Source organism: Sinohyriopsis cumingii, chromosome 8 (genome assembly GCF_028554795.1).
Source record: "Sinohyriopsis cumingii isolate HCF-2022 chromosome 8, ASM2855479v2, whole genome shotgun sequence".
Taxonomy (NCBI): Eukaryota; Metazoa; Mollusca; class Bivalvia; order Unionida; family Unionidae; genus Sinohyriopsis; species Sinohyriopsis cumingii.
In genome coordinates, this window is record NC_142968.1 from 23,597,367 (window position 1) to 23,616,127 (window position 18,761).

General features: G+C 33.7%; 1 protein-coding gene across 2 annotated transcripts in view; it reads left to right on the top strand.

Moving 5' to 3' along the window:
• The window catches only part of LOC149793145 (sortilin-related receptor-like), a 241,847-nt gene that overhangs the window by 78,443 nt on the left and 144,643 nt on the right, over positions 1 to 18,761 (top strand). For both annotated transcript variants that reach the window (XM_089967067.1, XM_089967068.1), the window contains 3 exons: positions 1,325 to 1,551; positions 6,775 to 7,048; positions 16,116 to 16,257. In XM_089967067.1, the coding sequence (XP_089823193.1) occupies positions 1,325 to 1,551; positions 6,775 to 7,048; positions 16,116 to 16,257 (643 nt within the window). The remainder of the gene's footprint in view (positions 1 to 1,324; positions 1,552 to 6,774; positions 7,049 to 16,115; positions 16,258 to 18,761) is intronic.

The window sequence follows — 18,761 nt, forward strand, 5'->3', positions numbered from 1 at the left end:
CCATAAATATCTCACCTGCTTGAAGTGGTTCCACATACTGAATTTAAATACTGTATAAATCCTGTTTATCATGGTTGGCAAAATATTTGGAATGAAAACTCCACAGACAATTGAGAGTGGCATCATTCTTGAACATCAGAGAGATGAGGTGATATTGGGCCAGTTTTGTATTGGATACACATACCTGAATCATGCATACCACTTGAAGGGTGAACCTTAACCAGAATGCATACCTTATCAGCATGTATCGACAAAGGAATACATTCTTGTCAAGTGTGTTGATTTCTCCTTTGACAGAGGAGTATTTTGAACTGAACTGCATGAAGAAACTGAATGAGAACGGACTGCCTTAGAAAATCTTAAATTTTAAAAATGTTTTAAGAATTTTACTTGTTACTTTTTATCTGTTTTTTGTATGCATTTAACAAAAGCTTAAAATCTTTATGTTTTATATTTTACCTAGATGTACTTTTAATGTTTACTTTTTTTGGAAGGGTTTTCTTTCCAAATATTTGTGCAGTTAATTTTTTCACTTTTCTGAACTTTTTTTGTTGACACCATACAACCATTTTTGTGTTGAAGTGCCATTCATCACAAACACATGCATACTGGTAGATGGCTTCATAATAATGAGACCTTGAGTAGGTTTTTGATTTCATCATTCCACTTTGTCATTTAGAGGAGTTATGGCCCTTGACATTCCATTTACCTATGTCTTTTGGAGGAGTTATGGCCCTTGACATTAAATTTTCTTAACTTTTGATTTTAATCAAGTTTGGCAAAGCATCTTTATATTTTTAATGACTTGAATTAGTTTTATTGCAATCAGTTTACAACATTCTATACAGGAATATGGTCCCTTGATTTTGTGTCCTCCTGACCTTTGGTTTCACAGTATTAACAAAGATTGTTGAATTTCAGACAAATTTAGCATGCAGCCTTCTACTGATGAGACCTTGAAATTAATTTTATATTCAGCAGTCCATATTTTTGTTTAGAATTTTTAAGACTGATTACCTTTCCTCCCAGTTTCATTTTCTGGGGCATCATTTTTCTGAGGATTGTTGGCTTTTGGTTAAATTTGTTACGAAGCTTATAATGATAAGATTTTGAATCAGTTTGATTGTTAGCATTCCACCTCAAGATTTGGAGGAGTTATGATCCCTGAATACACATTCTCCTGTTTCTGTTTCCTTACATAAGTTCCTCTATTTAATGACCTTTATGAGCAAAGTGTAATTGTCTCCTTTGTGATTCACTTATTGCAGATAGTTCCAGTTACAAACATTCAATGCATAATTTCAAAATGTCTTTATATCTGTAGAGGCTGTGTTTGGATGGCAATCACAGTATTGAGGTTCTACACAACAGCAGCATTGAGCAGATAGAAGGCCTAGAGTATGACTGGCTTGGAGGAAATATCTACTGGATTGATGCCAAGCTCAAAACACTAGAGGTGTCCCATAAGAATGGGAGCTATCGGCGACATTTGTTCAAGGGAGCCCCAATTTTGGAAAAGCCAAGAGCACTCACCTTGGATCCTCGTCATGGGTAAAATATCTAGGGATTTAAAATACAAATGTAAATTACTAACTTTTTCAGAAGCATGAAAATGTATATGCATCTGTCATATTTTACCTGGAGCGGGGGACATATTTATATCCCTATCTTAATCTACATAAGGGATATTTGTTACCCACATTTACTTCCCTGCTTTATTCTATGGTGGGAACATTTGTTATACATGTTATGCCCTCACAATAATTTATCAATTGGACATATAATGTGACCAGTGTTTATGTCCCTATCATATTCTATGAATGGGTCTTATGTTACCATGTTTATGTCCCCATTGGTAGGGTGGGACATTTAATGTTGCCCATGTTGTGCCTGTATAATATGCTATTGAGATGGCAGTGTTACCCATGTATTTCCATCGGGGTCTGTTTGATTTATTTCATAACTTTTAAAGGACTACGTACATTGAAATCAAATTTGGTACGAGGTCTTATCTAAGAGTAAGGCTTATAGATAAAGTTTAATGGTACTTTCTGTCAAAGTCTAGCTAAATTATTGTTCATGTCTGAGTTATACTGACTGGATCCAAAGGACAGTATTGAATAAGGGTCATTTTCTTCCCTCTAGAATTTTCTTCATGTGATGTATTTTCAATGTATGAGATGGTGTTGATTCATTGCTGACATTTTATGCTCACATCAGTTGCCATGAAAACCGTGTTTAAAGAGATAAAGAAGACATTAGAATTTTCCATCCTTTCCATGTATTTTTCATTAATGGGCCTGTCCTAACTTATTCACTCAGTTTAAAATTATGTAAATATTTTTATCAATTTTATGCCACTAAACTGTATAGTAAGATATAATGAAGAAATGGATACAGACTTTCTCCAAATAGTAAGCAATCCTGCCAACCAATATTATTTGGCAGTAAATCTTACTGAAATGACCCTTAAATTGCAGATATATGGATAATAGACAATTATGAAAATATAATCAGTTGGATCAAATCTGGGAACCGGACTAACTTCACAGGAGGACCTCAGATGCTTTAAATGCCCATATTTTTTGCTCATAGCACCTGCATAATCAAACTGTTGCTTATGGCATTTTCTTGAAATGACATCTAGCAAATAAAAACAATTTAAAGATGAAAGGAATGGCATGCCTTTTAAAAAGTGTAAACACTTGACATTGAAGTTTAAAAAGGAATATTCAGATTCTTTGGAGAATCAAAACAGGTAAGGCAACTGTTATAGTTCTTGGACATCATGTAGTGCTGATTTGAGTGTGTCTCAGTATCTTTGAGTTCCACAGAGTTTGGATCTGCACTTTCTGTTGAAATGTACTTCACATTAGATTAGGGTTTGCAGTATTCCTGCTTATGATTCCAAATGAGCAGGGTTACAGACCATGTAGTCCAGGGGTCTCAAACCATCCTGAGGGCTGCATGAGGGCATTTTGGATGGCATAAGGGCTGCACCACCTTTGTTATCTCCCATGACACCTTGTGACACCAATCATTTTGCAGGTCACAGGATATGGCTTTGTGGGCCACATGTTTGAGACCCCTGCTGTAGTCAGATGAACAATATGACATACCCAGTAGTGAAATAAACACATAGGGATGAAACTGTTTAGAAGAATAATTGAATTCAGATTCCAGAATGAAAACTCATCCTTACAGTGTCTCAGTTTGGTTATAATTTGGCATGCGTGTTGATAAACTCACAATTCTATTCACACTCAAAGCAGAGATGTTGCAGATTCAGCTTGCCTTGTATTGTAGAATCATTTTGAGCACTGAACTCAAGCACAAGTCCTAAAATTGGAAGGTTTATAATTTTAATTAGAAACAAATAGAATCATGGAACATTCAGAATTTTATCTCTACTGGTCTTAGACTAGAGCTTATGGGATCATCTGTGGTCCATCATTTGTCAGTCGTCCAGCCGTATGTTAGAACAAGTTTATTGTCACAACTCCTCATAAACTGGTTGCAGGATTGCCATGAAATGTTGCATAATTAGCTCATGGTCGTAGTTGAGGAATGTGCATTTTCTCAAAGGAGTGCATGCCAGATAAGCAATTTTAAATCCCCACCCTATGATGTAAGTATGCGGATAAAATGAATTTGTGGGTTGAATCCAACCCATGAGCCTTAGGTTGCACATGCTGGTGTAATTGGTTCTCCTAATTGAAAATGGTACTGCTGAGACATCCATGAAATCTTTAAGATCGTATCAGTACTTCTCTTTAGTGGAAGCTCATAGTGACATGGGGATTTCACCAGAAGACATCTTATGATGTCTTGGTTTTTCCTGAATGAAATGGTGCCTGACATGGGGATTTCACCAGAAGACATCTTATGCTGTCTAGGTTTTTCCTGAATGAAATGGTGCCTGACATGGTGATTTCACCAGAAGACATCTTATGATGTCCATGTTTTTCCTGAATGAGATGGTGCCTGACATGGGGATTTCATCAGAAGACATCTTATGATGTCTTGGTTTTTCTTGAATGAAATGGTGCCTGACATGGGGATTTCACCAGAAGAAATCTTATGATATCTAGGTTTGTCCATTGTGGACATCATGGCAGCCATCTTGAAACTCTTATTATTGCTCTTCCTCCTGAAGGAAAAGTCTTACTGACATGGGGTTTTCACCAGAAGACTTCTTGTGGTCCTAAATGAAAATCATGCAGTATAAATAGCCAGTGTGGTCAATAAAGTGGTCATGTTTAAATCTTGTTTTTGCTAATCCCGAATGCATGGTCATATATCAGTGTGGGATTTTTACTTATTTGTTTTATTGGGCCACAGTGTTGGAAATCTTGTTTTTGCTAATCCCGAATGCATGGTCATATATCAGTGTGGGATTTTTACTTATTTGTTTTTTTGGGCCACAGTGTTGGAAATCTTGTTTTTGATACTCCTGAATGGAAAGTCATATTGACATCTGCTTATTTACAAAAAGTCTTCTTATAAAGTCTATTTGGTTCTAGATGAAAACTGCTGATCTTACATCCCCAATCTTGAAAATCTTGTCACTGCTCTTTCTAGATGAAGTTATCACAGGAAGACTTGTTATAATTAAAAGATGGTAGTTGGTCCTAAATGAAAATGGTGACAGTCTGACAGCCAGTATGGCCACCATGGCAGCTGTCTTGAAAATGTTATTTTTGCTGCTTCTTATCAACAAAGTCATTTTGTTCTGAGGTTTCTGGCAGAAAACTCCTTATGAGATCTTGTTCTAAATAGAAATGGTGCCAATCTGACCACCAGTAGGGCAGATGTTATTGTCATTTTGAAAATCTTTTTATTGTATTTCGTCCTAGATGAATGGTCATATTTACATGGGGTTTTCACTAAAGGATTTCTTCTCATGTTTACTTGGTCCTAACTGAAAATGGTGCTGGTCTGGTATTCATTGCAGCTACAATGATAGCCAGCTTGAAAATGTTGTTTCTACTCCACCTGAATGGATTATTATATTATGAGATTTTACTCAAAGGCTTGTGATGTTTTCTAGTTGGTCCTAACTAAAAATTGTGCCATTGTTACTGCTAATTATTGTGGCAATTGCAATGTCTAATTTGAAAATCTTGTTATTGCTTAAAAATATCAGATGATGTGGTTTCAGCACAAAGTAGAAATGGTTTTATTTAGAATTCTTCTCAATTTTCTTTGGTCGAATATCATTTCTGTCCAAGGACTTTTGTTCTAAAAAATTTTCCCTCTACCAGACTACCATATTTTGATGACGTACATTGTGTACCCTTTGTAGCATGACTGATTTTGGCTGTTATGAGCTTGAGATTCCTACACAAAAGATGCTAAAAATACGTGGTCTGATCTGACAGTTGCAATGAAATATGTAGTCCCCCTGTTGATAATGCTGACATTTAACCATGGAATTAAACAGTGTTCCTGCAAATAATCAACTTTATATTTATAAGAACATGAACAAGATCAAATTCCAGACTTCTATGACATCATTTACAGAAGTTATGCCACCCTGATTTTTCAAACCTCCTGACTTTTATTCTGCATCATATATATTTAGCAAGACATAGATTTTAACCAAATTTGGCACGAAGTTTTATATTTATTAGGCCTTTGGAAAGTCGTATTTCCAGCTTTCCCAATAATTAGTTTCAGGATTTATGGCCCTTGATTATGTCCCCTGCTGATTTTGGTTTTTGCAGTATTTGCCTTGGATTGTTGGATTTCAGCCAAATTTGGCATGCAGCTGTATATTGTTGAGAGCCTAAGTGAGTTTGATTTTAAACATTCCTCAGTATCATAGAAGAGTTGTTGTTCCTGATTACCAGTCATCCTTAATTGAGTGCCAGCAGGTTATACAACAGATGTTTTTTTTATTATAAGCTGTTTAATGTTAATTTTACATGGTTAAATATGGTAGGTCAAATATGTTATTATTTAGCTCTGTCAGTTATAAGTTTATCTTTGTCAGTTTAGTTTGTCAGGTACACCATTAATTAACTTCTTCTCAGTTATGGGTCAAATATATGGTTAATCAGCATATCTTTGTAAAATGTAGGTAAAATACACTATTAATTAGATTATCTGTGTGACTTTTAATTTGCAGAATGTATTCATAGATAATTTTAGCAATTTCCTGCAAATTGAAAATAATAATATAGCTTTTACTGTCTTCTTAATTTTTTATGAAATTATAGATATGTAATTAAATAGATGCGATAATCTATTTTTGTCACTTGCATTTTCTGGTAGCTGTTGATACTGTAGGTGTCATTTCTCCAGTGGTGACAGTATTTGCTGTCAACAATTTAAAGAACTTGACTCAAAGATTGAGAAAGTAATGTAACATCATGTTGCCATTTCCTGGGCAAACATTAGATCCTTTTGTTCAAATTAATGATTTCTTATTAGAGACTACAGACGGATCTTATAACACCTATAACAAAACATGGTCTATCCTAGAAATGGGAATAAGTTTAACACCTTCACTTACCCTGCATTATGTAGCAATTTTAAGTTACATTTATTTATGCTGCTTTGATTAATTACACTTCTGCAGAGTGCATGAACAACTCAAATCAACCGTGTTGTATGTGACTGAACTTATTGTTTGCAGTTTGTTTGCAAGTGTAGTCCCATGTTGATAATGCTGAGATTCAGCCATGTAATAAAACGCTGTTTCATCAGATCTACGTAGAAATGTTGGATAAATAGAAAGTGAAAGTTTGTAAAATAAATTCTCATTCACAGATGGATGTACTGGACTGATTGGTCAGACACCAACCCTCGTATCGTCAAGGCTTACATGGATGGCCAACCAAACTCAGTGAAAGTCATAGTCAGTGGAACAGCACGTCTGCAATTTCCTAATGGGATAACCATAGACTTTCAGACAGAGCGTTTGTACTGGACTGATGCAGGGCTGGACAAAATTATGTCATGTGACATGGATGGATGGAATGTGACAACAATACTTAGTGGTACCGTCTATGTTCCACATCCTTATTCAATTGGTATTTATAAGGTGAGTTGCATTAATGTGTCATATATGTGTAGGAAATAAATACTTGAAACATAAATGCATCATGAAAATTTTACATCAGTTATGTGAGATAATATTAGCCCTTATTATATTTGTGATGTCATGTCATACAGATCTTCTGTCACTCCATACCATAATACTTTTATCCATATTGTTGCCATGATGTTATGTCATAACAGTCTTATGCCATACTGTGACATAACTTTAAACCTTATTAGTTATGTCACATTATAGAAATCTCACTTCATAAGAATGTTATGTCACTCAGTGACCTAATTTTATTGCTTGTTATTTTCATGATATCACATCATAAAATCATGTCACATTGTGATATAACATCAGGTATTATTATTGTCATGATGTCATGTCATGAAAACCTTACTTCACACTGTTACATTACTTTATTCGTTATTATTGTCTTTTTGTCTCATGATAAAAAAATAATGTCACATTGTGACATAACATTTTAACCCTTATTAGGACTAATTTCTATTAGACTGAGGCTTTTACAAGCCTTTTTGTAATGGCATCATCTGTTTTTAGCCATAAGGTAAATTGTGATTTGCACCCTTTAGATCTTGCCGAATAGTCTCTGGGTAATTTATTCCAGTTGTGTTTACATGTTATTTTGTAGAGTGATTTTGTTCTTGTGATTCTTTCCCTGTATTAATAGATCACCATTTTGTTTGAAACTCTTCATTTTTAACAAAGGAATATGAGAACAATGGCTCACACTTTGAGATTTCCCTATCCCACACAATGCATATGATAAATTGTATTAATCTAGCCCATTATGGACTATCTGTATGTGGGAATTAGCAAGCTTTGACTCCTCCACAGTATATCTCGTATCCCCTCTGTATAGATTTTCCTATCCTGCCCACATGAACACATTGAAAATTCTATTATTCTTCCCTTGCACAGCTACACAGTTTTGACAAAATTATTTTGAATGAATGAAACAACCTATTAACTCATATGTACATGTATGTCCAAGCCATGTTTTAGGTCAGTTAAAAAGACACGGATGATATATTGTGAAATGTTGGAGCATTAAACTTTTTACACTGTCTGTCAATCTGTCTGTCTTTCAGTCCAGTTCACACTTTTATTAGCTCAGCTACTCCCACAGTGTTTGATAGATTGCCATACAAATTGATAAATATTATGGTCATCACCTAAAGATGTGGAATTTGACACGTCACTTTACTCCTTCAAATTTTGTTAGAGTTTTTGCCCTTTTTGTCTTGTAGTATTATATGACACAATCTCATTAGCACAACTAGTCTAGCATATTATAATACTGAGTTTGTGGTTGGTGAGATGATAGCTGGCACAGCAGTCAGGGTTACAGAATTTCATTTGCTTAAATTTCCTTGATTTATTCTCATACTTTACATGAATAATTGTGAAATAAGACAGTCCATTGCATGATGCTGCATAAAAGTTTTGTTCGAGTCTGGCATTTGTTTGCACAAGTTTATTATTTGCACAAGCTTATTATTGCTACTCCTCAAAATTAGTGGGAAAATTGCCACATAAATTTACAAACACATTCATTCCAATGTTTAGTTGGTCCTGAATGAAAATGGTAACAGTCTGCTATCCAATACAGCTGCCATAGTAACACCATTAAAATTATTATTATGGCTTCTCTTTGTGAACATGTGTTCATATCTCCAGAATGGTTGTGTTTTACACAGGGCTTTGACTAAAAGACCTCTTGGGATATCTGTTGGGTCCAAAACAAAATTGATTCCAATCAAATACGGTGACCATGGTAACAATCTTGAAATTCTTGTTTTGGTTTTTCTTTCTGAATATGTTTATGTTTCCATGGGATTTTCACTAAATTGCTTCTTTTGATGTCCAGTATAGCCACCACAGCATTCTATCTTGAAAATCTTGTAGTTACTACGTCATCGGAATGGATGTTCAAGGATTTGTCATATCTATTTGGTCCTAAATGAAGTGGTGCCTGTTGGACATGCCCTCAGATAGCCAGTATGGCAAATATGATTGCCATCTTGAATGGGAATATTTCTAAAGCATACCCTAAATAATACCATTTCAGTAGATTAATTTTGTTCCAAAAATATTCCTTTTAATTTCAAGCAAACTCAGCATTTGTATTACCTGTACTTAGAACTTATCGATGGTCTGTTGTCTGTCATCTTTTATCCATCATCCATCTGTCTATTAGTCTGTTACCATTATTTCTAATCTACTTGGAGGCTTGCCATGAAACTTTACACACAGATCAATCCCATGGTCTAGTTGGTCATATACAAAAATGGTGCTGCAATATGGTCACCTCTGTGGCAATCTTGACAATCTTAATGTCACTATTCCTCCTGAGTGGATGGTTATAGAAATATGTTTTTTGCCAAAGGGCTTCTTATGATGTCTGGTTGATCTAAAGAAAACTAGGGCTGATCTCGGTTCCAGTATAGTTGCCACAGTGGCCAGGTTAAATATGTCATCACTGGTTATCCTAAATGAATGGCCACATCATCACTGGATTTTCACTATAATATTTTGTTGATCCTGAATTAAAATGATGCTGATCTAGCATCCACTATATGGACATCTTGAAAAATCTTAATTTTGCTTTTCCTCTTTAAGGGAGTGTCATTTTGTTTTCCGTTTGAAGAGTTCTTATGGTGTTGTCTTGGTGCTAAATGAAAATGACTAACCATGGTGGCTGTCTTGAAAATATTATCTCTACTGCTCTGAAATGGATGTCAACACTAAAATATTGTTATCTCCACTGCTCCAAAATGGATGGCAATACTAAAATATTGTTATCTCCACTCCTTCCAAATGGATGGCAATACTAAAATATTGTTATCTCCACTCCTCCTAAATGGATGGCAATACTAAAATATTGTTGTCTCCACTCCTTGCAAATGGATGGCAACACTAAAATGTGTTTTTTTCTTTTTCTAGTGGACTTTTTTTGATACTTAGTTGGTCTTAGATAAAAATGGCTGTACATGCAATATGGCTGCTATGACGTCGGTCATGGCTGTCTTCCTGTCACTAATCCTCTTGAATGGATGATTATTATGACATGGTGTTTTCACAAAAAGACTTCTAACAATATCCACTTTGTCCTAAATGAAAATGGTGCCAATCAGTTTTTCCACCACAAGAGTTAATTTGAAGAATATCAGATCATTACAAAAGTGAACATGAAGAAATGGTCTTGTTTTGAATTCTTGGAAACTCGTTTCTTCAGTAGGGTGTCAGTCTTTTCAAGGGACTTTTGTATCTTCACCTTGAGAGCATTTCATTAATTTTCTATTAAAAGATCAGGTTTAAAGTCAGAGGTTATGTTAAATTTGTACTACACTTGCAGGTATCATGTTAAAGCAAATGTATTAAAATAGTTTTGTTACCAAATTTGGAATGTATGAGTTTCTCAAGAATATCAGTGTAGGTTTCGATACTTGGTGGTTAAAAGGAAAGAATGGTCTTGTCTTCGATAAGAGCATAATTCCCTTCAATGTACACTTGGCAATCTGACATCCAATATTGCTGCCACAGGAGCCATCTTGAAAATCTTGATATTGTTACTCCTTCTGAACACAACTTCATATCAGCCTGCAATTTTCACCATAATACTTTTTATGATGTATAGTTTGCCCTAAATGAAAACCTGGACATTCAATGTGACCTCCACAGTGGCCATCTTCAGAGCTTTTTATCACTATTGTATGCGAATGGATAGTCATATCAATATGGGTTTTTCACTAAATGACTTCTTATGATGCCAAGTTGGTCATAAATAAAAATTGTGCCAATCTGATTTCCATTATACCACTGCAACAACCATCTTGAGAATCCTGATTCCTACTGTTTCTAAATGGAAGTCATATCAGCATCGAGTTTTCATCAGAAGACTAATTACAATAAATGGTTGGTCTTGAACTAAAATGGAACCAGTCAGACTTCAAATATGGACTCAATGGCAGCCGTATTGAAAATCTTCTTATCACTACTATTCCTAAATGACAAGTCATATCGGCATGAGGCTTTTACAAACAGTGTCAATTTGGTCTTGATTGAAAATGGTGCCAATCTAAATTCAATATGGCCACTATGGTTGCCATATTAAAAATCTTGTTAATGCTACTCCTCCAGAATTGATGGTCATATTGACAAAAATTTCACCGGAAGATATCTTTCATCTCAAGTTTCTAGTGAAAATGGTTCCCCCACAAGGAATATGTTGAACATTTTGCCTCTAATTCTCATAATTGATGGTCTTATTGGTATTGGATTTTCACCATAAGCCTTCTAACAGTGTCTGTTATGTCTTGAATGAAAATGCTGCTTTTCTTATGCCCAATACGGCTGCCACAGAGGCTGGTTTGAAAGTCTTGTAGCATGAGGATACAAGAGATCATTTCAACACTCGATTGTTAAAATGAAGAATTGGTCTTATTTTGAATTCCTGGAAATTATTTTCGGACTGTAGAGGTACTTATCTTTTCATTATAGACTCATCTCTATCATGGGTAGAGGTGGGATGCAAGAGAAATGGGGCATCGTTTAAGTGGGCAAGTTGCTCAACATTCCTCTTATTAAAAAATTTATATTGTTATATAGTTAAATTTACAAGCAATCCATAATCACTTGATGTGTAGATTTGTGTGCATTTTGCTGTACTACTCTTAATTGAATATCTTTCACCATATAATGGATTTGAAGTAGAACTGTATGGGGAAAAGGTTCGGTGTCACTGATTGCCCATAAAATAATGGCTGAATCTGTATTTAGACATTCATACAAATTGCACAGGTTCAAGTTCATAAACTACTGTTATCAAATACACAAAGAATAGCCTACCATACTTACTGTATTTGTTGGGACACCATAAATTGATTTCTAAAGTAAACTTTTGGGGCACTGTATGTTTGGGACAGTTTTTTTTTAGCCATAAATTTGTCACACACCTTTTCATTCATAATATTGATGCTTAGTTGGTAAAATAATAAGGGCATCAACTGTAGGATTTAGATATGAAAATCATTTGAAACTTGCCTGTCAGAAAATGCACTCAAACTTACATTTAGTTTACATAATAAAATTAAACAAAAACCTAGTCTTTTTCACTTTTCTTCCCAACTGCAGATGTTTGGAGAACAACATTTTATAAAACTAGTTGCAATATTGGAAACTTGAAATGTTTGCAGTAGTACAAAATACTTTAGATTCAAATATTTTGACATTATCATGCCACTATTCCCATGAAAAAATGCATATTGACTATGGTATGCACTAGTATCTACATTTATTTGCATTTGAATACATTAAAAATTTTAATTAAATACTACTTGCCACAGGGTGAAGTGTCCATCAATGTTGTTTACCACTGACTGTTTACTAGTAAGTGTATTGCTTCCATGTTCATGCAAATCCAATCAACTCATATATGTATTATATTTTCTTTAGCCATTTGTGTTTGATGCAATACAAATTCTGATCTGATTTATATTTGCCTTTTTTGTAAGCCTTGTCTAATTCTTAAGTAATATTTCCTAAGCCCTTAGCTTGGAATGGCAACACTTGCTTTGGTTTCCAACCTTTTGACCAAGCTATGAATTTGATACTTGCTCAGTGCCAAGTAGTCCTGTATGTACATAACAGTTTATTTGAACTTCCTGTGATCATGTTGCGTAATTGAAACCTATATTGTTGCAGCATAAACATCAAAAGATTTCACAGAATGCATGCTCAAAGTGTCACATAAGAGCCACAGCTGTTCCATTGTTTCAATTTATTTTCAAAATTACTGTGAATACTGGTAAAACGAAACCAAGGTTGGCATGCCTAGGTCAGTCTACTTTGTATATAAAAAGATTGGCATACTTAAATGAATCAAAAGTTGGCTTCCTTGGTTGGTTTGCTTTATAAATAAAATAACTTTTGTATTTGATAACTCAAGTTTAAACAACATTTATTTCTCTCTGCCAGGTGTGTTTATTCACCACCCAAGCTTCTATTGTTTGCCACCTTGTGGTCATAATTGATACAAACAGGCATTGATGTCTGCAGGGTAGTTGTAGCATTAATTATCTTCAAGAATACTTTTACAAATCTTGCTAGCAAAAATATTGAATTTTGCGCTCACAGTGAATGTATTTAATGATTATTTTATATGAAAATTATTGTTATATGGTTAAGCTGGATATAATGCACTCCTGGTTATTTTACACCATACACTGTCATGCTTGAATTGCTGGTGCATTGGAGCAATCATTCTGTCTTTCTTTCTCTCATATAACATGGTGAAACCACTGAGGAGCACAAAACACAGTTCATTTATACATCTTGATATCAGTTAACATGAATCTATAGATCAATGTTTTTACTCAGCCTAAGGGATACACACTATGGATGTGTAGGCTGCATCACATGACTATATGATTTTGGACAGTGCATTTATTTCTTTTGCACATGAATTGCTTATAAAGAATTAAAAAAAATAAAGACAGTTCAAGAGTAGTTTCTTTCTGTGTATTATCAAATAAGCATTCTATTTACCTACTTCACTGTAACATGCATAGTTGGGGGGCTACAAATTCAACACTGTTTCATGTCCATAAGTTTTGGGACATATGATCTAGCAAACAAAAAGTTTATTCTGACACAATCTTTGAGACAGGAAAAAAAGTCGCTTATTTTATCTTGTCCCATGATATACATAAATGTTGGTAAGTACAATGTTTTTCAGTATAACATGATTATTGCACAACAGAAAATTTAAGGAGCTAATTCATGGCAGGTTGTAATCACTAAACAAATTTTCAAAGTTTCAGATACTTTTGACAAAGTCGTAGTTTCATTTGATTTCACATAACTGTTACTGCAGTTATTAAATTTGTGTAAGAATTTATTTTTTATTATCTAATTAGAGACAGAAGTCAAACCCCCACAGTTATGCATCTGACCTCTACCCGAATTCATAACATTACTATAGACCTTGGTAAGATGATGTCATCACATTACATCTTGGTAAGAAATGATGATATTGATGGTAACATTACAAAATATCTTTCTCATGGGTCGGTGGTTCTTTCCGGGGTTTTCCCAGGTTCTTCCTCCACCATTAATACTGGCCACCTTGTATAGCCTATCATGTGCTGAAAAATGGTGTTAAACCCTACAACAACAACAACAGCAACTACAACAAAACTTCTTGGAAAGAAATGATGTCATATGGATAATATCATCACATTACAAACACATCTTGGTGAGAAATGATGTCTTATTGTTGATGTCATTAAATTATAATATAGTAAGAAATGATGTCATATGGATAATGTCATCACATTACAAACACATCTTGGTGAGAAATGATGTCTTATTGTTGATGTCATTAAATTATAATATAGTAAGAAATGATGTCATATGGATAATGTCATCACATTACAAACACATCTTGGTGAGAAATGATGTCTTATTGTTGATGTCATTAAATTATAATATAGTAAGAAATGATGTCATATGGATAATATCATCACATTACAAACACATCTTGGTGAGAAATGATGTCTTATTGTTGATGTCATTAAATTATAATATAGTAAGAAATGATGTCATATGGATAATATCATCACATTACAAAACACATCTTGGTGAGAAATGATGTCTTATTGTTGATGTCATTAAATTATAATATAGTAAGAAATGATGTCATATGGATAATATCATCACATTACAAACACATCTTGGTGAGAAATGATGTCTTATTGTTGATGTCATTAAATTATAATATAGTAAGAAATGATGTCATATGGATAATATCATCACATTACAAAACACATCTTGGTGAGAAATGATGTCTTATTGTTGATGTCATTAAATTATAATATAGTAAGAAATGATGTCATATGGATAATATCATCACATTACAAAACACATCTTGGTGAGAAATGATGTCTTATTGTTGATGTCATTAAATTATAATATAGTAAGAAATGATGTCATATGGATAATATCATCACATTACAAAATACATCTTGGTGAGAAATGATGTCTTATTGTTGATGTCATTAAATTATAATATAGTAAGAAATGATGTCATATTGATAATGTCATCATATTATATCACACCTTGGTAAGACATGATGTCATCACATTACAATATACTTTGGTAAGAAATGATGTCATATTAATGATGTCATGACATTGCAAAATACTTTGGTAAGAAATGATGTCATATTAATGATGTCATCACATTACTGTATTCTTTGGTAAGAAATGATGTCATATTAATGATGTCATCACATTACAATATACTTTGGTAAGAAATGATGTCATTAATGATGTCATCACATTACAATATACATTTTTTAAGAAATGATGTCATTAATGATGTCATCACATTACAATATTCTTTGGCAAGAAATGATGTCATATTAATGATGTCATCACAATACAATATTCTTTGGCAAGAAATGATGTCATATTAATGATGTCATCACATTACAATATACTTTGGTAAGAAATGATGTCATTAATGATGTCATCACATTACAATATACTTTGGTAAGAAGTGATGTCATATTAATGATGTCATCACATTACAATATACTTTGGTAAGAAATGATGTCATTGATTATGTTGTCACATTATATTACACCATGGTAAGAAATTGTGTCATATTGATGATGTCATAATGCAATATCACATCATTTCAGGCTGTACATTAAGCATTTATCTTATAACAGTGACTTTCTTGACTGATTTTGTGAAATTATTATCCTATATTTGCACCACTGAATGAGAAATTTCAGGTGAAAGAACTGCATAATTAGAAAATGAGTAAAATTGTATTTATGTAACTAAATATATTTGCATTGTGTCTTTGTTGTTTTGTCACAAACAAGAACTTGAAAATAAGTGAGAGCCTGTGTGAATTGTTTTTGTGCTTGAATACTTTTTTGCCTAGTGTCTTTGGTACATGGGCTTGATTAGATTTCATTATTGAGGAAGTTTTATTATTTAACTTCCCTTGTTTGTTTTTGCTTCTTCATAGAACATCATGTATTGGACAGACTGGGTTAAGAACGGCATCATGGCTGCTGACAAGTTCCATGGTCATGGTTTCATGAATTTGACATCATACGCAATCTCTGGGATCATGGACATGAAAGTTCTCTCTCTCACTGATCAGCAAGGTAATTATTGAATTAGAATCTCATATATGTAAAGTTCAAACAGCCAGATCAGAGCTTGTTTTTTTCTTCAAAATAACTGTGTGATCCTGAGCCATTTAATCCATCTCAATCATTAAAATCCTTAAAATTTGATAGTTTTTTCTGATGATGATAATATTGTTTTTATAAATTATTTGATCTCTTTATAATTTTAAAGTTCTTTTAATCTATTCCATTCTCGGTTTTTGTTATTTTTCATTTTTGTCAAAGACATTTGTTCAGAATGGAAATAACATATTCTGTAACAGGTACTTTTACCATTGGAACAAAAACAGTCTGCAAAGTGACTGCATTATGAATGCAGAACAAACTCAGAATCAGTGCAAGTAAAATGATGAATGCTACTAAAATGATGATTGCAATGGGATGAAAATTTGAGAATGCAGATGCAATACACAGTATAATGAATGTTAACTGAAAATGAAACAACACACGAATGCGTTTTATAAATAGATCTGAAAAACTATTCACTTGAATTACAGGCTGCTACTAAATTTCCACAGTCACATGCCATTGGGTGTGATAAACTTGTATTAGATTGATTACACTGACACCATGTCCAAACATGTGCATTACAGCCTGCCACTAAATTTCCAGTCAGATGCTATTGTGTGTGATAATCTTGTATTAGATTGATTACACGGACACAATATTCTAAAACCTGCATTACATCCTGTCACTAAATTTCCACAGTCACATGCCATTGGGTGTGATAATCTTGTATTAGATTGATTACACTGACACAATGTCCTAATGTGTGCATTACAGCCTGCCACTAAATTTCCAGCCAAATGCTATTGTGTGTGATAATCTTGTATTAGATTGATTACACGGACACAATGTTCTAACATGTGCATTACAGGCTGCCACTAAATTTCCACAGTCAAATGCCATTGGGTGTGATAATCTTGTATTAGATTGATTACACTGACACAATGTCCTAACAAATGCATTACAGCCTGCCACTAAATTTCCAGTCAAATGCTATTGTGTGTGATAATCTTGTATTAGATTGATTACACGGACACAATGTTCTACAACCTGCATTACAGCCTGTCACTAAATTTCCACAGTCAGATGCCATTGGGTGTGATAATCTTGTATTAGATTGATTACACTGACACAATGTCCTAACATGTGCATTACAGCCTGCCACTAAATTTCCAATCAAATGCTATTGTGTGTGAGAATCTTGTATTAGATTGATTACACGGACACAATGTTCTAAAACCTGCATTACATCCTGTCACTAAGTTTCCACAGTCAAATGCCATTGGGTGTGATAATTTTGTATTAAATTGATTACACTGACACAGTGTTCTAACATGTGCATTACAGCCTGTCACTAAATTTCCACAGTCAAATGCCATTGGGTGTGATAATCTTGTATTAGATTGATTGCAATGACATTGTTCTAACCCCTACATTACAGGCAGACATTGTTCTAACACCTACATTACAGGCAGACACTAAATTTCCAGTCAGATGCCATTGGGCATGTTAGAGATCAAACTCATTACACTGATGCGCAATGTTGTAACACCTGCATCGATGTGATGACATTATCACCAGTAGTGGTGTATATATGGACTTTATTTGACTTAAATATAATAGGAAATACACTTTTCCAACAAATACTTGCTTCTATTTTTAATTTATTATTTTCTTTTCAATTTTATGCATTTTTTATTGTATTAAAGCTAACTTCTAGCAAGAATTAAAACAAAAGCAATTAGGCTGGTTAGGAATTAAGAGGCTGTGATGCAATGCATAATACATAAAAATAACATGCATAGACAATGTACTGACTCCTATGGACAAACTGTGCAAAGAAGACAGTATTCTGGGAGGTAATTTATCATTCAGTTTGATAGAATATCTCATTGTTATGCACTGAAAGGGTGGATACAGTGTTATCTTCCTTCAAATGGAAATCGAAGTAAATTTATATTTATGTCAGCAATTTAGGATACTGTGTAAAATGGGTCTGTATATCGGAGTGCATTATTCTTTATATATGGACAATATAATGGACAATAAAGACCTTATCTTTTCAAGCTAATAAATTATATATATATATATACCATTTATTAGCTAGAAAGTTATATACTGTTATTTGGCAATAATATATATAACTTTTCTCAAATGGGCACACCACCGTATATCCTAAAAAATTTAATATCTTGGATTATTTTACAAGCAATATTTGCAGGACATTCATCATCGACTAATGGTATATTACATCAGGAACAAAAGTTTCACACAAATAAACTCGCTGAAGCAGTGTCACCTTTTAAATCTTCCTGCTTGTATTAAGTTTATGGATATAATATCTAAATAGCTATTCGTGTAGAGGAATGTAAGAAGTTCATCCTATGCATATATGTTTCTCAACCTTACGTGATCAATTATTTCTCAAAATTTAGATATTTATTTCTCAACATTCTGCGATTACTTATTTCTCA